Source organism: Erpetoichthys calabaricus, chromosome 2 (assembly GCF_900747795.2).
Source record: "Erpetoichthys calabaricus chromosome 2, fErpCal1.3, whole genome shotgun sequence".
NCBI classification, from domain to species: Eukaryota; Metazoa; Chordata; class Cladistia; order Polypteriformes; family Polypteridae; genus Erpetoichthys; species Erpetoichthys calabaricus.
This window is the reverse complement of record NC_041395.2, coordinates 264,408,943-264,433,155: the sequence shown is the minus strand read 5'-3', so window position 1 is coordinate 264,433,155 and position 24,213 is coordinate 264,408,943. Positions and strand designations below refer to the sequence as shown.

The 24,213-nt window shown below is 37.1% G+C and overlaps 1 protein-coding gene across 1 annotated transcript in view; it reads left to right on the top strand.

Annotated features, from left to right (window-relative positions):
* Positions 1–24,213, top strand: part of plce1 (phospholipase C, epsilon 1) — a 310,336-nt gene that overhangs the window by 251,577 nt on the left and 34,546 nt on the right. The window contains 6 exon segments of the mRNA XM_051923099.1: positions 486–602; positions 8,867–9,025; positions 12,109–12,238; positions 14,992–15,107; positions 20,040–20,154; positions 23,049–23,180. Coding sequence (XP_051779059.1) covers positions 486–602; positions 8,867–9,025; positions 12,109–12,238; positions 14,992–15,107; positions 20,040–20,154; positions 23,049–23,180 — 769 coding nt within the window.

Genomic DNA, 24,213 nt, shown 5'->3' with positions numbered 1-24,213 from the left:
AATCTATTGATATAGTCATACACTAATTTAAAATGTATATAATTTCCCTAAATCCACTTTAATTAGAATCTAATCTCCCAGAACAATAATTTATACTATACACTTGAAAAATTACTAGGAGTTTAATTGCATTTATATAGAGTTTCTATTTTCCATTAAAAAAACATGATATTTCGATGAAGAATATATCTGCATAGAGTCTATGGTACTAAAACTCTTTCTTACATTTGTGCCTGCTGTTAGTGCTTAATTAAGGTGAATTGTAATAAGTTTATGTTTATTAATCTTAGATTTTTTAGTAGATATTAAATAATATTCCATAAAAACCTCCACTTTCGAAGTTCTAAATTGTTTTAGTTTCAGTATCTTGCCTTTCAGATTTACTTGGACTGTAGAGATGTAACTGGTTTGAAACAAGATGTCTTTCTCATCTATTTAAATGTTTATTATTTTTACTGTACGCATTTTTGTCAATTTTTACACAGGATGTCGTGGAAGCTGTCAATCGAAGTGCATTTATCAATTCAGACCTGCCAGTTATTTTGTCAATTGAGAATCACTGTTCCTTGCCTCAGCAGCGCAAGATGGCCGAAATATTTAAGGTAAACTAATTGATAATCATTTGTTACATAGTAATTTTTTTAAAGTATACTACTAGTTACTTTCATTTTCAAAAAATGAACTATTAGTTTGTATGTTAGTCTGTAGCTTAGCAACATTGTTTTGTCTAACAACATGCATATTAACATGACTTTCTTTGTCACTTGTGAATTTACAGGAATTGTTTACTTTAAAGACACATAAAAATAATGATTTCTTTCTAACTTTACAGCAATAGAGCACAATTCAGGTTGACTTTGGAGTATAATGCAATGCAAGTGTTCACATAAGCAGGCACCAATAAAAAACAACACCTATTTAATACCTTATATTTTATTCAAAATAAGCAGACTGGTGGCACAGTGATTAGCAATGCTGCCTGATGGCTGCATTGTCCCGAGTGTGAATTCTGTCCTTTCATTTAATACTGCCCTTGGCTTAATCAAATGTGTCAATGCATTGGATTAAGCAGATTTGAAGATGGATTGATGGATGGACCCAACATGTTTTTAGGAAGAATCTGACGTTGGTTCTTTGTAAAAAAAAAAATATATATAAAAGATATTTGCAACATCTTTGACTTTATCTTTGTATACACATTGTTTATAAAGCATAGCAAAATAATGTGCAACTCTTAAGAAAGAGTAAATGCAGCCTGATAATTTGGAAATGTTACTGACAGTTTTCAATGTCACTGCTTTTATAGTGCAAACTACAGAAGTTATATTCCTGCAGCAATTTCAGTAAACATAGATCCACACATTTCTTTTTTTTATTATTGCCTTTAATCCTTTTAGCTAAACAAACAATAAAATATGTGACATATTCTCTTGGTTAGTTAGCACGTGTTATTAGGGTTTTGGAAATAGGTCGTTTATTTTCTCTTACACTGTTTCAAACTAAGAGAACAGTCAACATGGTTACTTTCTTTTAGTATACTTTTTAGTGAATTTATATATGGAATTTCAATGACAAATTGTTGTCAAATTAATGAAAATTTTAAATAAATAAAATCTGGAAGTATGCTTATGTTTTCCTTTAATGGTTTAATGTATAGTGTCCTGGATTAATAATGCAAGTTACACTTTTTATTGGATAAGTTCAAAGCCAGCTGCTTTAGAGTATAGCAATATTTTTTTGAAGGAGAACCTAATATTTAGACTTTTACATAAAAAATCTAATTATTTAGCACCTATACAAATCTACTTTCTCATTTCTCCATGTTATTTTCTCCCACGTAATAAAATTGTGTGGTAGGCTAATTGGAGAGTCCAAACTGGATCTTCATGACTATGAGTGGAGCCTGTAATCGGATGTTTTCTCAACCAGTCTAGGGTTGTTTGCTACTAGGATAAACTGTGATCCTGAATTGGATTAAAAGAAGTTTGAAGATATAATGTTATGTTTGAACCCAAGCACAAAAGGAAATTATTTTTACAAACTTAAATCATCTGATTACTGTTTATTTATTGAATAACCTGTATTTCTACAAGCAGTCAGAAGGGAACATACATTATAATTAATGGTGTGAAAGAAACACAAAGACAAGGAAAAAGGTTTGGGGTTCCACCCCATATAATTAAAATAGCTTTGAAAAAAGAAGCGATGAATTTCACTTGAGTAGTTTCAAATGACTGAGTCCAGAACGAGATTGATTGGGAAAGGAATAAGCTGGATTTATAGATGGAGGTGAGGAAGAGAAGCATCTAAAGGCCTGCAGGCGGAAATGAGGTCAAGAGCAGAGAGGGGACTGGAGCCGGAAGTAGAATTGGTATGGGTGTTGGGTTTAGGTAGGCTTTCCATCTGATGATCTGCAGAGGAGGGAGAAAAGCTGTTAGTGCACTTTGTCAACCCTTGGCCCAGCATATTACATTTAGTCAAGCCCATTAAATGCCTCCCTTGCGGCAATGGTTATCGATAGACTCCACACACACACATTATAATTTATTTTACCTTACAAGGACAACGAGGGGGACAGAGCATAACAAATGTTTTACAAAGCACAGGGATTTCATCTGCTATTCAGCTGACATTATCAGAATATCACTAAACCAAAATATGAAGGGTATGAAAATGCTACTGTAGTACACTGCTTAGTAACTCGTTTTAGACCCTCACAGTCAAAATACTGCCTGGCTTTTGTGTTACATTTACCATTAACTTCTTCACTGCATAGCTCTATGTTTGTACTGAAAAATCTTTTGAAAGTAGCAACTGGCATATCCTTGCTAACTTAAAGAAAAGCCAAGCAAAATGACACCTTTTATTGGTTAACTAAAAAGATTACAATATGCAAGCTTTAGAGGCAACTCAGGCCCCTTCTTCTTGCCTGAAGAAGGGGCCTGAGTTGCCTCGAAAGCTTGCATATTGTAATCTTTTTAGTTAGCCAATAAAAGGTGTCATTTTGCTTGGCTTTTCTCTAGATTCATAATGGCTAACACGGTACAATACCCTAGTACTACTTGCTAACTTAACAATTTCAAACATGTTGTTTGGGGCACCTGTATATTTCCTTAAGCTTTAATCTTTAGCTCATACCTTTTATTGCTGGATTTAGCTTATGTAGCTCTTCTCAAGTTAATGTTCAAATTTATAGACGTGTACATAATATAATGTGTTACTTGTGTGTCTCTCAAGACTAGTGACAGTACTATAGCATCAACAACAAACAACAAATATAACACCATACATTAAATGCAAAATCAATCTATATTAATATAGCACATCACACTACTGTCGACATAAACCTATGTGTACTTTTAATTATGTATGAAAGTATAATAAACAGGGCTGGTATATCAGGGCCAACTTTTAATTGCAATCAGAAACTAAGAACTCAGTGAGTGCATTATATAATATGAATTAAAGAATAAAATCATCCAAACTACAAATAAATCAGTCGCCTTGCAAGCTTTCCAAAATACAATAATTTGAGATGAACTTTTTAAATAAACAAAATTATTGTAAATGCACAGATTATGTGGACAGCGTTGCACAGTTGAAAACATTTAAAATGAAATGTCCTTTCCTAAGTTCCTTGTTTACTGTTCTGTTTTCTGAATAGGGTGAGTCATTTATAAACTCTACCAAATATTTCCTCTCTCACCAGTTCTGAATATGCAACTGAAATTTAAAGTTTTGTCATTACAAATGAAAATGAAACAAAACAAATGGAGGTGGAAACTTTATATTGGAAACAGCATATCATACTGGTCGTGCAGCACAAGATCCAACATATCTTTTCACTTTTTTATCCATTAATAATCTAGTCCTATCCAGGGCCAGTGAATTAGGTGAATTAGGTATTTGCCTTGGGCACAGATCATAAATAGGGTGGTGGGTTTGGGGGATCCAGCTGCACGGGTTAGCTACTGAACAGTAGGTTGGCACACTAATAAGCTTGGCCTAGGGCGCAAAATAACCTATGTGACAGATTAAGGTCTCTGTGACCCCTTTGAACCCTCAGACCAGACGTCAGACACCAGATAAAAGTCCAATTATTATTTATTATATAATAATAATGTGCACCAAGCACCCTCCTCTCCACAATACTCAATAATAATAACAATACACAATAATCCTCCACACTCCCAGACACTTTGCCACCCTTCCTCCCAGCTCAGCTCAAATGTCTGGGCTTACCCAGAGTCCTTTTATAGCCCCTGACCCGGAAGTGGCTCCTGGCCAAATCCCCAAGTCCTTATCCCTTCCGGGTCAGGGTAAACAGTCCTTTTCATCCTGGGAGCACGCTGCTTCCTCCAGTCACGTGACTGTGACGCACTCCCGGGTTATAGGGCATGCAAGAGCCCACTAGCCCCCCTACAGCGACTCCTGGCGGCCCCCAAGGTATCCAGCAGGGCTGTGTCACATCACTACAAAGTCCATGAGGCCCTGCTGGAACTCGGGGCACGAATATGCTGTCCGGAGGGCTCCTCCTAGCGGCCTGGGGGGTGGCGACCGGAGTCCATAGCCGGTCGTCCATCACAGTCCCTCCCCCTTAGCGACGACCAGTGGGGCGGAGCGTTGATTCCCGTGAGGGACGTCCTCCTCCAGGAGGACGCGGGATCCGGGCCGTAGTTCCGCTGTCTAGATCCCCCAGCGAACCGTGGGGGAACGGTGTATCTGTTATCCCACCGCTCCCCTATCCTCCGGGGACAACTACGCCACATGTGGCCCGGTTGCCGGCAGTTGTAGCACCGCCGACATCCTCCTGTTGGCTTCTCTTCCCGAGACCGGAAACACCTCGGGAATTCCGTTAGCTCCACCCTGTCCTCTGCCAAGGAGGGTTTAACGGCCGCTTTGCTGCTCTCTGCCCTTTTCTTTATTTTGTTAGGAGACCCTCGTTTTAATTCGGGGATCTCCTGCTTTGTCTGGGGCTTGTGCACAGCGTGAGGCTCTCTATGGAAAAGAGAGAGCCTCTTTGCTGTTTGCACGCCCGTTGTCCTATGTATTATTGGAGGTGGCGTCATTAGTACCACATCGTTCCGGGTAACAGCACTATCCAGCCGCCCTGGTTCGATTGGCACTTCCTCCGCCCCTCCAGTAACCAACGGCAACCCCTTTTCCACGCGGGTCGGGCTCTTAAAGTCCGCATTAGTCCAGAGCGGCGTCTGATACCGCGGCTCCGGTTCTAACGGACAATTTCCCGACCACTCCGTCATTGTGCCACATTCCAATGTCGGGTTCACAGCGCTTTGGCAACCGCTACTTTTTAAACGCGGTGCCGGTTCACACTGTGTCCCCTTATTATATACGGTACAGAGGGCACCTACCTGCACCGCCGCATTAATTGAGGCCGGGGCTTCACGGCCTAATCGCCGTAGGTACTCTTGTAGTCCCTTCAACGGCGCTTCGGCTGCAGCTCCCAGCTCCTCCACTCGTGCTTTTAGTTCCTCCAGACCCTGGAAGAAAGTGTAAAGGGGCGCGAGACATTTCTCGAGCTCCCATAAGTTTATAAAGTTATTTGTCTCGGCCGGCGGTAAGGCTACTTCCTTGTTATGATCACCTGCCGACCGGGAACCAATGAGCATGTCCGCTCCTGGCACGTGCTCTGCTGGGCTTCGTGAAGGCTTCTGGGGATTTGAGTCCCGCATTTTAGACGGCCTGGGTGCTGCTACTGGCCGTGAGCCAATGGGCACGTCCGTTGTCGGCACGTGCTCAGTGTCACGCAAAGACTCTTGGGAGTTGGAGTCTTCTGAGGGACGGGTGGCTGCAACAAGCCGACTGAGGTCTGCCTTTTTAGCTTTGTCTGCAGACACTACAGTCACTTCCCGCCCCTCTTTACCTTGATGTGAAGTTGGCGCTGCTTCGCTCGCCGCCCCCTTCCCCTTCAGGGAGCGCAGACGCGTTAGGGAATTATTGACCTCACCGACGGCTCCAAACTGACCTTCTTCCTGGTCACCGTCGCGCGAGGTCACGTGGATACATCCCACGAATGGGTTGGCCGCTTCCAGCCGACTTCCAGCCCGACTTGCCTTCTGGGTATCGCGGCCATCTTGCCACGGTACGAGGCAGGTATTCGAGTCACCGGGAGTTTTCCGGAGGCAGGCCTCTGAAAAATAGGAATGATACATCCCTTGCCCATCAGGCGCCCCGGCACATACCTCCGGATTTTTCCGCGGTGTCCCCGATTCATTCAGGGCTGTTGATGCAGCCGATTGCTGGCAGCCTTCTTGCTGCTTTGCCCTTCGGGCTTGTTCATCTTTTATCGGCTGTCTGTCCTCCTCACACCCAGTCAGGTAAGCCCAGGTCAGCTCGGCATCGGTCGCGGTCTTCACCCAGTCGGTGTTGTTCTTCTTTTTCCCCCGACTTCTTTCCCATCTCGACCAGATACGAGGCGAGATTCATCAGCGCAGCCCACAGAGTATGGTGAACTTTTCTGTGCGTCCTGACGCTGTCTTCTCAGGGTTCTGTCCCCAGTAAAATTTATTTAAAGTCAGGTCCTCTGCCAAATCCGACGGCCAGAGAATCCTGCCGACTACGCCAGTTGTGACAGATTAAGGTCTCCGTGACCCCTTTGAACCCTCAGACCAGACGTCAGACACCAGATAAAAGTCCAATTATTATTTATTATATAATAATAATGTGCACCAAGCACCCTCCTCTCCACAATACTCAATAATAATAACAATACACAATAATCCTCCACACTCCCAGACACTTTGCCACCCTTCCTCCCAGCTCAGCTCAAATGTCTGGGCTTACCCAGAGTCCTTTTATAGCCCCTGACCCGGAAGTGGCTCCTGGCCAAACCCCCAAGTCCTTATCCCTTCCGGGTCAGGGTAAACAGTCCTTTTCATCCCGGGAGCACGCTGCTTCCTCCAGTCACGTGACTGTGACGCACTCCCGGGTTATAGGGCATGCAAGAGCCCACTAGCCCCCCTACAGCAACTCCTGGCAGCCCCCAAGGTATCCAGCAGGGCTGTGTCACAACACTACAAAGTCCATGAGGCCCTGCTGGAACTCGGGGCACGAATATGCTGTCCGGAGGGCTCCTCCTAGCGGCCTGGGGGTGAGGGCCGGACTGGGAAGCCGGCAATCCTCCACAAAATATATATATATTTATATATATATATATATATATATATATATTCATTGCATTCGTAGTCTGTGTCACAATCTGATTGTATGGGTGGTTACCTACCAGGTAACGCTTGCGGTTGGTCAGCAAGTCGGCTAACATCCGCCACGGTGCCCTCATTTCAGTTGCGAGAAGCAGATCATAGATGTTAGCTGACTTGCTGACCAACCACAAGTGTTACCTGGTAGGTAACCACCCATACAATCAGATTGTGACACAGACTACGAATGCAATGAATGTAATTACCCCGATCTACATGCTGTCAAATGAATGAACCACACGCCGTGGCGCAACGTTAGAGGCTTCGCCTCTGGCGCTGACGTCCGAGGTTCAATTTCCCCGAGAGGGGGGTGCAGTGAGTGTGTACGCCTGATGAGCCCAGAATTAGGGTGAAACACGTGTCACGTACTCTTTGCATTATTTGACAGTAAACTATTTCAATCATTCTATGATCTGCTTCTCGCAACTGAAATGAGGGCACCATGGCGGATGTTAGCCGACTTGCTGACCAACCACAAGCGTTACCTGGTAGGTAACCACCCATACAATCAGATTGTGACACAGACTACGAATGCAATGAATGTAATTACCCCGATCTACATACTGTCAAATGAATGAACCACACGCCATGGCGCAACGTCCGAGGTTCAATTCCCCGAGAGGGGGGTGCAGTGAGTGTGTACGCCTGATGAGCCCAGAATTAGGGCGAAACACATGTCGCGTACTCTGCATTATTTGACAGTAAACTATTTCAACCATATATATATATATATATATATATATATATATATATATATATATATTTAGGTAAGTGGCAGGGTTTCTAGGGAGCTAGATAACTCTTTCTGTTAGGTTCTGGTCCATCTTTATGTTTTATTTTTAATTTCCTGGTGTTCTATCCTATACACTGTAAACACATAAATGTATTGATTACCAAAATTCCTGCACTTGTTTCTGTGTCCTGCTGCATTGAATGTGTATTCTTGCATGCTTTCTAAAGCACTTTGTTATGGGATATTTTATGAAAGGATGTATACAAAATAAAGTTTGATTAATGTTTAAGGTAGATATATCTGAAATTTGCAATTTGACTGGATTAATAAAAAGAAGTAACTTTTGAATTACTTTAAATATAGATATCAGTGTGGGAAGATGTCAGAATTGTCCCTTTTATAAGATTTTTAGAAAACTGAGAAATGAACAAATGTATAAATATAATATTATGTGGTTTTCTGTGGTAAATTAATATCTGAAAAGTGGAAAATCAAAAGGTTTTCATGATTTAAACAGTGCAATTAGTCAGAACAGCTCAAAAGAAAATCACTGTTGAGTCTTCTATAAATATGCGGAGATTCGATGTGGCTAGCATACACCACTTTCATAGCGTCAGATTATTCCACTTTTTACAATAATAAATTTTAAGTCACTCTAAAAGTTGTGTTTTTTTTCCTGGCAAAGGAGCAGGGCACCATGCAACATACAAGGCTATGTTAAACTAATACAAAAAAATAGTATGGGTTAAAACTCCTTATTATGTCACTAGTTATTCTGTGAAACAAAGGTTAGTTTTCATTTTGTGCAAACATTACTTAGGTTCTGTATTTAAGTAAATATACTTTATTTGTAAATGAAACATACATTAACACACTGACCTTTTTATCCTTTCTGATGGTATCTATTATTTAGAATGTTTTTGGTGAAAAACTGGTGACCAAGTTTTTATTTGAGAGTGACTTCTCAGATGATCCGCTTTTGCCATCACCATTGCAACTGAAGGGTAAAATTCTATTGAAAAATAAGAAATTGAAAGCACACCAAGCTCCTGTTGATATACTGAAACAAAAGGTAAGGTGCTGAAAAAGCATAGCTTGGTTATTATGTACAGGATACATTTTGTTTGGGTTTACAGTTTTTTACAATGTCAGTTTTTACTTAGTATTTATTACTTTTTAATCATAAACCACATTTTTTCTAATCAATAATTCAGATGTTATTCTTTAATCTAAAACTTATAATTAAGTTCAAACAGTATATTTACACTAAACCTTGCTGAAAAAAATTAAATTACCCAATTAGAATGGTGTTAAGAAATACATCTATTTTAATGTAATTTTTAAACAAAAATTAAACTTCTGTTCTTGCTTTCCAAGTAGACTAAACATTATCTTTGAGTTACCTCTGACTCCACCCCCATTACTTTAATTAAGATTTAATTAAGCTTTGCTGGATTGTGGCCCAGAGCTTCATACAATTTTTTTCAAATAACCCTTCCCAGGTGAAAATTGTTTCTTTAAAATTTTGTGAATATATCCTGTAGTGAGCAGCCAGATTTGTCCTCAGCCAGCTCTTATTTCTGTGCTTTTAACTGTTTTTTATAAGGGAGTCTATCTGGAACCAAAGGACAAATATAATGAAAGCTCTGTGTGTGTGCATGTGTGTGGGATTGTATGGTATATTGGACTGAAGTGCATTTTAAATATAAAACATATTAAGTAAGACGGTAATGAACAGGTCATTAATCAGGATTTCATCAGCAACATATACAAGATTTAGACAGTATAATAAAGGAGACATGGGTAGAAGATAGGGTAGATGTTTTGAATTTTAAGGACAACTAGACCATAAGAAAGTATAGGAAAAAAAGTTTATTAGACAACTAATTCACTTAATAAACCTAGGTAGCAGCTGTAAAACCACTTGTTTCTTGTTTATTTACTTGTCTATATATTCTATCCTGAAGTTATCTATACAATGTTTATAAAGTCCAAGTTATATTTATTTTGGTTCAATATTCATAATATGAATACAATATTTGAATATGGCTTTCTTCTAGACAGTTGTAGAGCCCTAATAGGTAAAAATTTGTTACAATAACTGCACTGTAGCTCTTGGTTGCATATCTTACCATGAATCACTTGCACAACATGCCAGTAGTTCTGTTCTTTGGTGTAATTTCACTCTGTGGTGACACTGGTAAATGCTTCTTTTGGGACAAAAACCTGCAACCTTTGGGTTAGAAGCAGCATGCATCAATGAGTGACGTCAGCATGGAAATCGTTCCAGCACCCCGCTCCTCTACATGCTGCTGGACCGCTGCAAGTTCTAACTTTTTTTTTTTGTTTTTTTGTACACATTTTAAAAATATGATGCAATAAAGGTAGGCTTCTTTGCAAGTATATGCTAAAGTGCTTTCTTTAAGGAACTATATTATTATTTGTTTTTTGAATTGTGTAGAATTTAGTTTCACTTTTACTTTTCTTTTTGAATGGTTTGTTTATTTTATTGATGCATTTTGAAATTACCCCGATGGCATCTTGTTTTTATCAGCACTGCCATATTGAGTGTCCACTCAAACTTTGGCCAGGGGATGTTGTCCCAGAAAATACAGCATCTGATCTCTTTCACATGTTGTGTATCATCATCCATGTTTGTGGATATAATTCTAAAATATTTCACAAATGCTCTAGCTTTTGACAACCTGCTTACTGAATTCTGGCCAGAGATTTTTTAATTTAAGGTTTTGATGTTCTTTTCGGTTTTGTTAGACCACTCTACTCTCTTACCATCTGGGAATTGCCACCTTGCAGTAGTACAGTGGCAACACCCAGATTACTTCCCTGACACATTACCATTTGGACATTAGTTTGCACATATTTCTTGTTTCTGGTGTACGTTTCAATATCCCAACCTGGGAAACACAAAAAACTGATGATCAAAATTTTTATTGGAGAATCTATATAAAGATAACTACTGTAAAATCTTCTTGACTAATATAGTCACATATTCAAAAGTCACTAAAATGCGAAAAAGAAGAGTAGTGCAGTCTTCTGTAAACATCAAAAATAGTTTACATTTTTTACATTACTGTAAACCGTATTGTTCTTGAGGTAGTGCAGTTGTTCAAAAGCCTCTGACATTGTTATTCAGATGCAAGATGTAAGTAGTGGCCTAAGTGGTGCTTTCCAAAGTTTTGACATGGTGATCCATCCCTCACAGTAACTATAAAATTCTGCTTGATGCCACAGCATATAACACGCAGGGTGTAAATGCATAAGAGCAACAGCCAAGTACAGAACGTGAATGAGTACATTTCTCTGAATGGTGTGTCTTTTAAATGTCTTTATACAGAGTACAAGGGTGGCAAGAAAAGAGTATTATTATTGCTATTTTAATATGCTTGCATCATATTTACAATTTTTTTGTTAATAAGACCTTGTTAAGAGAGTTTGACTTTCTGCTAATATAGCACAATATGCACATCAGTCTGGTAGGACATAAAACTGAGCACTTTCTAAAAAGTGCCATTTTTTACAACCATTTAATAAAGTATAATATCAGTTTTCAAAGACTGAAAAACCCACAAAACTGAAAATAACATGTAATACACCTGTAAGCTAAGAATTTATGCTGCAGAAACAAACAACTCAGGAAGCACAATGTGTGAATTTTACCAAAGAAGGAGAGACATGAGCAAGAAAATGCAAGCACAAAGAGATAAGAAACAACTACGTCCTATTGGGCCTGAACTAAGTTTATAGAGACACTAAATTCCATGACAGACTTTTGTTTGAAGGCCACAGTTTTCACTGCTAATTTTGAGCAGTAGTACAGGGAGTAAGAGAAACTGGGGCTTCTGCTCCATGGAGAGAGCAATGTGTGTCTCTGCTTATAGTAGTCTGTGGGTTAAAAGACCAAGCAAGCAGGAAAACACATATGTGGACAGGACTGATAGTACGGAAACCAAGTATTGGTACCTTTTTTAAAATTTCAGAATAAATATTTATTCATAAATTGATATTTTTGACAACAATGGCATGAATACATCATTCAGTTTTATCTATTTTAGCCTTGTTGTAACCACTGGTCCATATCAATATGAGAACACACTTGGCACTTAAAAACATATTTTCTTTATTTGTCTTTTACAGGCTCATCAACTTGCTTTTATGCAGGCTCAAGTTAGCAATGGCAGCCCAGCAACTAATTCACTGACTAACAATGAAGAAGATGAGGATGAAGAAGATGAATATGATTACGATTATGAATCATTGTCTGATGGTATGAAAAAACTAACCTCTTACTATTGTTCATACTTTTAAAAATGAGAAAATCATAATCATATACTTTCATATTAATTAAATGGCATCTATTCTACTTTATGGAATTAAACATGTAAATATGTGTTTAATTGAATTTGTTTCCTTTTACGCATGTTATGTAATTAACCTCTGTTTCCTGCACATGTGTTGACCTGACTCTGGATAGCTGGTTTAAAGACATTTAATACTTAAATTTATGTTTAATGCATCTTTTCAGCTTTTGTAGTGTTAATAAAATAAATGTGTTTTAATTCAACAATTACACTTTGTTCGTCTCCATTTCCCTTTTTTCTTCCTGTCCTTTCCATCTGACTGTTTTCCTTTAGCTGATGTCCTTACCGTTTCTCCTGCTACTAATGGCCAGGAAGGTAAAGAAACTTTTTCTTGGCCAATTCTGCTGCATGACTTTCACCTGTCTTTGAATTGCACTGTTGTGTATGCTTTCCAATAGTAAACACAATTGCATGACGTGATCTAATATTACCATAGTACACCCTCTTCAGAATATTCAATTTTTTTAACTGTATTTATAAAATATAAACATAAATTAGAATGGTGGAAATGTTTGTACTCTTATTTGCACAAATATAGCCTACTTCACTCATGTTATTGATACATTCAGGAATGCATGACTTTTTGTGCCCTTTATTTTGTTCATTATTTATGCCGCATACATTATATAGTTTTAGAATTTTATACTTTTTATCAAGTTGTATTAAAAACTTTGTAAATTATCCATTTTAATGACAAAATCCAACAACATTTAGGAATTAATACTATATCTTCACCACTGCCCATTCTAGGGTGGGTCCCTTGATTATCAGAAGCTCCCTGCAGACCTGAAATAGTTAAGTTAGTGTGGCAATTTATGAACGGACAAATATTTCCAACAACCATATTGAATACCTTTGTTAAATAATTTAGTCTTTACTGATTATGGATGTAGATGTCTGATTCACTAACCACCTTCACATAAACTGTATTGAGGGTTGCATAATAACTTGCTACTCAAGAACCAAAACTGAATAATAAGTTATGGAAATCATTTTACACATCTCCTCTTAGCATGCTAACACATGGAAAAGTAAATATCTATTTATGGCAGATGAAACTACTGGCTGAATATCCATTAGCAAATAGCTGTAGCCTTCATGAACAGTGTCTAATTATACAAATATGTCCTTCAAAATCCAACTAAATTGTCATCTTATATTTCAGTATATGTCTTGTACTTGTTTTGTAACTAGCTTTGCACAACTCTAAAACTGGATTAAGTGGATTTGGTAATGTATGGATAGATGGTTAGATAACATGGAATTTTTCAATTGGCTTATATTCTTGTTCAAATCTCCACTAGTGCAGTGCTTATCTTGTTGCTATTTAAAAGATTGATTAACATCATATTCTTTAACACTGCTTCACCAATGTTGCAGGTGTCAATTGTTGTAATATTGGAGAATAAGTTTAAAATTAAAACATTTTAAAAGTCTTTTTATGATAAATGCTATTCAAAGTGGTAGCACAGATGGTCAGCATAGGCTGTTCTCCAGGTATGCCAGTTTTCCTTGCTCATGCAGGTTAGTTTACCTCTTATAAGGTCATTATTGTCACATATACAGAAAACAGTGACATTCATACTTGCAACTGCTACTCATCATGCAATATGTTGCCACTCTCCAACAAACGGTTAGTGAGTAGAACTATCTAGCCTCAAAACTTCTGTCTTTCTTATCTGAAAAGTATTGGAACATACTTAATTGCATATTGACTTCTGAGTATGTCTTGGTGATTTCCAGGTCAAATCCTGTGTTGGTCTGCATGAGTGAGCTCTGGAATGGACTGTTAACCAATCCAAACATGTTTCCTAAATTGCACCTGGCTTTTGGCAACCCTGAATTGGACTAAGTGGGCTTGAGATTGTTATGTTACTAGAAGAACTTTTTAGAATCTAATTGGTTATTTGCAGTAGAAATACTTATGGTTGTCTGGACACCAGGTCGCCATAAACTGTACAATTTATACAGTAAAATGGTCATCAAGGTCTAGCCAGCATGTCAGCAATTTATAGATAGACAGACAGCAAGGAGGAAATTTAGCTTTTTTTCTAGAAGCTTGAGAAATATAATAACAAACAATAACAACTCCTTCAAATTCTCGCAAAAGTTACAAAAAAAAAGAAAACTTCTGACTTGGCTAAAGACAAAAAAGCAGTCACAGTGAGGCATTATAAAGGCATATTGCCTTTAGTAATTGTTGGTTACTTTAAGAAAAATATGATACTGCATTTAGTAATTTCTAGTACAGCTTTTTGTCGTACCTAGTTAATTTAGCAGAACACTACTGAAGAGCTGAGATCTTACACTAGAAATAAATATTCTCATGTTAATTAGAACAGATAAGTTAATTCTATGTGGAAAGAATAAAGTTACTGTAAATACCGTAACTGTAAATAAAGATGTACTGCTTCTTTAGTTATACATTCTGAGAATCCAGGAATTTTTGTTTTGTAGTTTAAAGACATGCTAAAATGCATGTAGTGTCACTGAACATAAGACAAAGCATTTAGTAACTGTCAACAGCTTTTTCAATATGGGTAATTGCAAAATGTACTGGTTTTCTTTTTGATTAGATTAATGTCATTGCACAGCCCTTTCAATATAGCTGAAAGTCAAATAAGATTTTAAAGAGTTTTCTATCCTTATTTTTGGCCAGACAACATTCTTGATGATCGATCAGAGGGAAGATCATCAAATGATCGTTTTCAATTTGAATACAATGAAGAGACTCCCAAAAAAATCAAGAAAGCAGACAATAACAACAAGGGAAAGGTAAACTACAATTTTAATTTAGGTCATTAGCAGCACCTTAAATACAGTATACATTCTTGTAAAATGGATTGTGTTTCATTCTTTTTTATCTCTGTTTATTTGTGTTTATTTATGGTTCCTAAATATGTATAGCCATCTTAGTAGACTAAAATCACAGTGGCAACGTGCCAAGTTGAACAGACCAAGTGACTCAGCAACAGTCTGCAGCTCCTTCTGTAGTAGTTCCAGACCAGATCTACATCAGGTCTTCTCTGCTTGGGACAGCTGGTCTTTGCTTACCAGTAAAGGGCAAGAAACTGCTGCAAGCTGCCAGTCATTCCAGTGCAAGCTATAGATCAAAGTGTGATGAGCTCAAGGGGACAGTATTGTAAACATTGTCATTATGTATGCAAGAACAGCTCTATAATGTATGGTTCATTTGAACCATAAAGTATACATACACTCATGTACAGTATGTTAATACATCTGACAAGTGAAAACAGATAAAGAGAAATAAGAATAGCACCAGCAATTTTATATATATAGCTGATGTGAAGCATAACCTTTTTATTTCAAAAACTAATAATAAGTACTGACTTCTCTTTATAGATCAGTAATATGATTGTGGTATATGCTTTCATTTTAGAAATGCATGCTTTTAATTGTAAGTATTAAACATGGTTAAGTCCACAAGCAGCTGATTATAAAGTTGGGTACAGCATGATTGCAAATGCAGAGGCCCTGTTTACAATCCCCAGACATTTTCCTCTATAGTATCACAAAGTGCCTTTTTGCAAAGCAAGTGAGGCAAACTTTATTTATTACAATGTTTGCAGACACAAATTATGCTCACAGTATTTCAGAACAAACAGATGAGGAGCAAAAAATTAAAAGCAAATAATTAAAAGTGGGGTACAAGACATAACATATCTACTGGGATATTAACATAGGTCAGCCCTGAATTCTTAAATCATATTTATATTTTCCTATATTTTACATGTGACTCATTTGTCAGTACTTTAACTTATGCAGACATTGCCTTCAGACAAAGTACAACCAGCCCAGTACCTCCTGTTAATTAAGAATATATTTCAAATGGTTTGTGTCAGTTTGTGTAAATTATAGCATAGCTCTAAGTGATGCTGTCAGTTACCCTGATGACTGGTTTTGATGTGCAGATTTAGAAGATATAGTTAGGAGTGTGCATATTCTGAGGTGGCCTTATTCCCTTTGTTTCTGATAATGTTGATTTGACTTTCTCTGCAGTGCACTAGTAATACAGCATAGATATGAGTGTCTGTGTAAGACCTAGTCCTACTGCTGTAAGTTGTCATGTGAGAAAGCTTTTAATATATCAGCTACATCTATATATCTATTAAAAATATGAGCTTCAATATACTGATTCAAGTTTATTCAACAATTTGAAAAACAGCAGCTTTTATAAATAAAACTATTACAAAATATTATTCTCTGACTGCCTACTTCCATACACAGCAGTAAAGGTAAAAAAAAAAAGTGCTATAAAGATTTAAGTTCATTCCACTGGGACTACCATAGGAATGCAAGTCATTACAATAAAGAGATAGTAGAGTGAGCTAGAGCTAAAACGCAACAGTAAACTTAAAAAAGGTTTACCCATGGGAAAGTTCTTTAAAGAATGTCTTCTAGTGGCTGCTGATTGGTGCTCCCTGATGAGGTTAACATGTTCAAATACAGTAATCCCTCCTCCATCGCGGGGGTTGCGTTCCAGAGCCACCCGCGAAATAAGAAAATCCGCGAAGTAGAAACCATATGTTTATATGGTTATTTTTATATTATCATGCTTGGGTCACAGATTTGCGCAGAAACACAGGAGGTTGTAGAGAGACAGGAACGTTATTCAAACACTGCAAACAAACATTTGTCTCTTTTTCAAAAGTTTAAACTGTGCTCCATGACAAGACAGAGATGACAGTTCTGTCTCACAATTAAAAGAATGCAAACATATCTTCCTCTTCAAAGGAAACAGAGAGGAAAGCAAACAAATCAATAGGGCTGTTTGGCTTTTAAGTATGCGAAGCACTGCTGGTACAAAGCTGTTGAAGGCGGCAGCTCACATCCCCTCCGTCAGGAGCAGGGAGAGAGAGAGAGAGAGAGAGAGACAGAGAAAAACAAAGTCAAAAATCAATACGTGCCCTTTGAGCTTTTAAGTATGCGAAGCACCGTGCAGCATGTGCTTCACGAAGCAGCTGCACACAGAAGGTAGCAACGTGAAGATAATCTTTCAGCATTTTTAGACGAGCGTCTGTATCATCTAGGTGTGCGAACAGCCCCCCTGCTCACACCCCCTACGTCAGGATCAGAGAAAGTCAGCGCAAGAGAGAGAGAGAGAAAGTAAGTTGGGTAGCTTCTCAGCCATCTGCCAATAGCGTCCCTTGTATGAAATCAACTGGGCAAACCAACTGAGGAAGCATGTACCAGAAATTAAAAGACCCATTGTCCTCAGAAATCCGCGAACCAGCAAAAAATCCGCGATATATATTTAAATATGCTTACATATAAAATCCGCGATAGAGTGAAGCCGCGAAAGGCGAAGCGTGATATAGCGAGGGATCACTGTAAATTAAAGATAATTACTTTGAAAATATATCACAGGATATGGCAGATCAGCAAAAGTTGGAACACTTCCATAAGTGTGCTAGTTGGAGGAGTTGCCAGGGTTTTCCTGTACTTTTCAGTGAACTTACAGTTGGCTATTTAGCATGCTTGAGTGTTTTAATCAATAAAACGGGTTTACTAATGACAGCTAAGGTATTTATCAATTAACTTCTTATAGATGAAATGTTAACAGACTATTTTGACATAATTACTAATGACACCTAAGGTATTTATCCATTTATACCTTGCAGATAAAATGTTACTAGTTTCTTTGACTTGATCTTGAAAAGAATATTGAAAAGAGATGAATGAGAAGAGAAAGGCTCATTATAATTGGCATTAACCCCAAAAATATCGGGCCCCTTACGAATAACATTTTGGCCTACTTTGTGCAAAAAATACTTTGGGCATCCATGCACTTAATAGTGTTTGCAATATTTTAATTGTTTATTATTTTTTTAACGGGTGGCACGGTGACGCAGTGGTAGCCCTGCTGCCTCGCGGTTACGAGACCCGGGTTCGCTTCCCAGGTCCTCCCTGCATGGAGTGTGCATGTTCTCCCCGTGTCTGCGTGGGTTTCCTCTGGGTACTCCAGTTTCCTCCCACAGTCCATAGACATGCAGGTTAGGTGCATTGGCGATCCTAAATTGTCCCCAGTGTGTGCTGTGTGTGTGTGTGGGTGTGTGTGTGCGTGTGTGTGCCCTGCGATGGGCTGGCACCCTGCCCAGGGTTTGTTTCCTGCCTTGCGCCTTGTGTTGGCTGGGATTGGCTCCAGCAGACCCCCGTGACCCTGTAGTTAGGATATAGCGGGTTGGATGATGGATGGATTTTTTTAACTGCATGAATACTAGGAGTGTCTTTGTAGCATTCCCTGAACTCACATAAATGGTGGGGAATTGAGGATGTGCAAAAATCTTTAAATCATTAGTAATCATAATTGATTTCTAAAATAAGAGTATTTTTTCTGTAAATACATTTTTGTAGAATACCGTAATGGAAAAATTTGTTTTTATTTTACACGACAACAGGTGTATAGCGGATGCAATTCAAATTAAAAAGGTGCACCTGTGTTTATTTACAGTTCATTACAGTTTTTAGATGATATCTCTCTAAAGAGGAGTTACTGTACATGTGCTCAGGATTATTTAAAACAGATGAAAATCACTGTACTTTATAAGTTAATACTATAGTTTACAGAAGATAAAAAAAATTCTCTCCAAGAAAGAAAAATTAAACTAGCTATTAATTTGTTTTCAGAAGCCCAGTGAAAAACCCAGACATTATGTCTATAAGCAGGTGTTGGTGGGTAATAGACATAGCATGAGCAGGGCTAGAGCTACTCAGATATGTTAATAGACATCTCCTTTCACTATAACATTTCATTGTTACCAGTGTCTTAAACAGAGGTTAATTGTTTCTTGTGTTATTACTTCTTTGTTACTCTGACTTTTTGTTTATTTAGATTTAACCAAAAATACCTGTGTGTTAATGCTACAAACGTTTGGCTCATGTAGATGCATTTATTTTGTAGCTGATTAATCAGGATTTACTGTCATTCATTGTCTAAACGGTAGACAATTTGCACTGTACAGGCTGAACTGTTACTGACAATTAGTATGTAGTTCCACTGCAGGCATTGTTATGTGCTGCCATATTGGAATTAAACACCCATTTTTGCAAATTGTTTAGTTAGAGAGCATAACAGGTACATCAAAGATGCTGAATACATATTAAGAACTGGCAGTCTGCTAGGCATCAGATGTGGGACTTGAAGACTGTTGATTTGTTTTGTGCTTCCTAATTTTAAACGTTTTACTTTCTGTTCTTTGTCCAGTCTTGCTGTGTGTGCTATGTCTGTTTCTTGGCATGGATATATTTTATACTTTTTACCCTCTAAACACCCATTTTCAGAAGTTAGGGTGAAGTGGATGGGGTTAGAGCATAGATGGGGTGTTCCATTTTATTGTTATTTTGACAACAATTGATTGTTTCTTCCCTAGTTTCGCCTCCTTTTTTTGATGTCAGCCAAAATTTAATCACAATCCTGTCTGAATAGTTCACCTATGAGATATATGTTTAGTAAACCGCAGTCTAAACTCTTGGGAACACAGAACAAGCTCAATCAGACAAGTCACAACAGTCTCATGTTAACCAATAGGCTGCAATGAAAACCTGTATTCACTGGTAACCCTTCACAGACATGGCAGAAAGTGGACAATATGAAAACTTTGTCTGTTATCATATTTGTAGACTTATTTCATTATTCTCTGCACAATATTGTGTAATAGGCTGTGCATCAAAAACCTTTTTTTATAGATTTTTGACATGGAACTTGGTGAAGAATTTTATCTTCAAAACAAGAAGGAAAATCGTCAAATAGCTCAAGAACTCTCTGATCTAATTATATATTGCCAGGCGGTAAAATTTCCAGGTCTGTATCAGTTTTATTTTTTTACTTATTTTCTCTTTCTTTGTGCCTATGTTACTGGATTTTTAATTCATAATAATTGCTAGTTGATCATAATTGCGTGTTCCACTCTTCCTGTGCAAAAACTGCTTTCATTTAGATTGTATCCATAAAAGGTGAAAATAAAATTAGTATATCACTAAATGCTCTTTACATTTTTGTGTAAATATCAAACATTCTTTACTATAATTTTAACTTAAATATATTTCCAAAGTTATTTACATTTTCCTTATAAAACAATGTACAATTTGTGACAGTTGTATGTTTTTTTACAATGTATCACCATTTATTTAGGCATAAACAGGTTCACCATCTTCCTGATGATTACACAATGAATCTCAGGACATTTTCTAAACCAATATACTTAGGTTGCAATACCTACTATTTATCCTGAAGATAATTACTTGAAAATTAATAAATGTAAGACTTGCAAACATATCTATGTAACCATTGTAACACAACATAAATTGTAAATGATTTTTAAGGTACTGAATTAATCTTCAGGCACCACTCTCAGTAGAATTGTTGCTTTAGAATAATTTTGAAAAAAGTTTGATTCCTGGTTGGGGTACCTTCTGCATGGAATGTTCACAAGATTCCTCCAACAGATCCAGTATCCTGTGGTTGAATTCCACATTTGCTCACTGTCAGAATGTAGTTTACCTGTTCTCCCGGTATGTCTGGAGAATTTTTCTCCCACATACCCAAAGATGTTCACATTATGCTAATTGGTAACTCCAAAATGTCTGCCCAGCAACAGACTGCCACCCTGTCTACTGTTGTTTCCTGCCTTGCACACAGTGCCTAGCTCTTTGAATTCCTGAGTTACATTACCTGGATTTCAGAATCTATGTGCACTTTTTAATTATGGAGTTAATATATCTTTAAGATATGGACTTCACGAAATACTAAAGTCAATTTTGAGATATCTCTAAATGTTAATTTGATTTGCCATAGATAGTATAGAATATAACCAATATCTTACTAGCTTTTTCCATTTGTTTACCTTTGAAAAACCCACTTTTGACCTTGGCTAATTCAGAAACGTTTGTGGACCATAACCTGTTGTTACCACTGCTTTAGCTACATCTGAACACTGTGCCCCGAATTCCTTGAGTGCCTTATCAAAAATCTTTCCTGAAAGTCAAGTTGAACAAACAGCATACAGTATGCTCAACTATAATATGATTTGTTTGTTGCATCATCAGTAAATCAATGTACTCAATCAATATCTCTTCTGGATTATCTGTTTTTCTGTTTACTGCCTTATCTTTTGTCACAGGTTGCAAATATTTGTCTGTGACACATTTATTTATATTATTTATTTACATTTGTGGCATAACTTAATTTGTCAGACTTTAGTTTAGGTATCCATTATATAGCAGCTATTAACAGTCTTTAAACATTTTAATTGTGCTTTTAGAAATAATAGTTGCTTGTAATGAGTGCCTAGATTTTTAGTCATTCATTTGCTCCAAAACTAGTATTGTTAAATGAAACATTATTTATAGATTAAGAAAACACTCCAGAGAATGAGAGTTACTGAAAAACATTGAGGTGTCAGGATAGGCATGCATTGTTTTTCTAGGCTGCCATTTGTGTTACTGATGGGGACAGCTTCATCATCATTAACAATGGACTTATGGAGATGATCAAAAACAGAAATACCAAATGAACATTTTTCATTAAAGTTTGTTTAGTCACTTCATAATTGCAGACCCTGCGCTTTGACCTATAAAGGTCATGTGAAAAGACAGTTTCCTCTTGGGGATTAATAAATTATATCAAATCAAATCAAAGTAATAATATACTGAAGAACTTCTCTTTTACACAGTGGCTTCCATCTCACTGCCAGTTTACATGAAATCTCTACACACCATGGATGCTGTGAACATGTATGTGCTTTTCTTTCCCTCAGGAAAGACATTACCAAGAATCCATGACAGAAAATTATTATTTTAGAACATTACAACATTAGAACAATCTAGACGAGAATAGGCCATTAAACCCAACAAAGCCTGCCAACCCAGCCTCTACTGTCTACCACACTACTTTGTAGCTTATTTTATGTGTCTATGATTCTCTATGTAAAGAAAAACCTCCAAATGTTTGTGCAAAATTTACCCTTAACAAGTTTCCAACTGTTGCCCCCATGTTCGTGATGAACTCATTTTGAAGTAATGGTCTCAATCCCCTGTACTAATTCCCTTCATATTTAAAGGCTTTTGTTGTGATGAATCATAGTCTACCTTTATAAGCTACTGGGGATTTTTTTTCTTTATTATTGTTAATAATGCCTAACTTAACAACACAAGTTCCCAGGACCTATGAGTGCAACCATAATTGTGAACAAATAATTTGACTTTAAAAATACTAACTTTTCCTTTGACTTGGTCCACATAGCTCATACTTGCTAGTGTTGAATCACCTTTTTTATGATGTAAAGATCTTTACTACATAGACTTTCCCAAGTATAGAGTGATTTTTAATGCATATTAAATGCGTGTATACATAATTATTAACCTGTTGAAAATTATTTAGTGAATGCTGCCCAGTACTAACAATGTGTTTGCTTTGTCATAATGCAAGTAGCTCTTTGCTGTGTGTAATTTTAGTGGGTTTTTTTCAGTATTCCAAATGGCTATTAACATACTGTTCTCTTTGCAGGAGAAAAATATTAATTGGAAGTCTTTTTTAATTTCTTGACATTTTATTTACTTCCTTCTGCTGTTAGCATACTACTGGAAACATATATAAAACCTGATTTGTAATTCCCTAGAAAATAAAGATGGAAAATAAAATTCTCTGTAGCTCAGACCTTTAACTTACTTGTATGTATAATTTTATGTGGGAACAAGGCCTTTCAACTCTGACTCCACCAGGATCTGGCAGAGGAAAAGAGAGAAAGAGCAGGAAGTATATTTTTGGTGCCAATCCTGGCAAAATGAGCCCAGGGGAGTCCATTACACTTGTTAAAGGATCTGGAAAAGGTAAAGTAAATGCCCACAGTGCTTATTTTTATATACTATAATGCAATAAAGAGAAAAAGTACAACTAGAGCACAACCTTAATATACACTATAAAGAAAATTTTACATAAAATTGGCTGGTTTTCCATTACGTTAATATCCTACGTATTGCTTATGATGGTCTAAGGAGATCCCTCCATTATGATTTCACACTAATGTAAAATATGAAGTAAATAACCATATTGTCTGATTAATATATCTGAAAAATGTTTTGTTTTGTATTTGTCAGAGGACCATTTTATTACAGGATGCATGTTCCCTGCAGTTCAATGTCCTTTTTTCTTGTTAGTAATGTGCTGCTTCTGATAATCTTTGTAAAGTGAGTGACTGTTTTATTGATTCAGGAAAGTATTTTTGATGATTTAATAATATATTATTGTATCCCATTTTTATATTTTTGTTGTATATAGTATACAAGAGGTGGGTGGCCAACTCCGATCCTGGAGAGCCACAGTGGCTGCAGGTTTTTGTTCCAACCCAGTTTCTTAATTAGAAGCCAATCCTCACCAATAACAGATCTTATGTAATTTCATGGCTTGTTAGTGTTTTAACTATATCATGTTAGTTCATTCTTAAATCAAATTTTTCTTTTTCCTTTCTAATGATTAACTAGTGAATAATGATTACACACGGATGTAAACAAAGATAAGCTAGATGTAGAACTAATAGTTCCTTTGCCATTTGCATTTTACTGCTAATAAAGAGTAGTTAAAACAATGAATACAGCTGTTTAAGACTAAAGTAAGCAATTAAGGGTTCAAACTCTTAACAAGCAAGACAAAGAAAATGAAGGAGAAAAGTGTCACTTAAGCAATAAGTTCTTCATCAGCAATGAATGATTTCTCGTAAAGCAATTAGGTTGGAACAAAAATCTAACGCCACTGCAGCTCTCCAGGACTGAAGTTGCTCAGCTCTGATTTAAAGGGTCTGATTCTTAAACAGTAAAGAAATTAAATGAAGATAATTAGTTGCAAAAACTAGTCACTAATTATTAA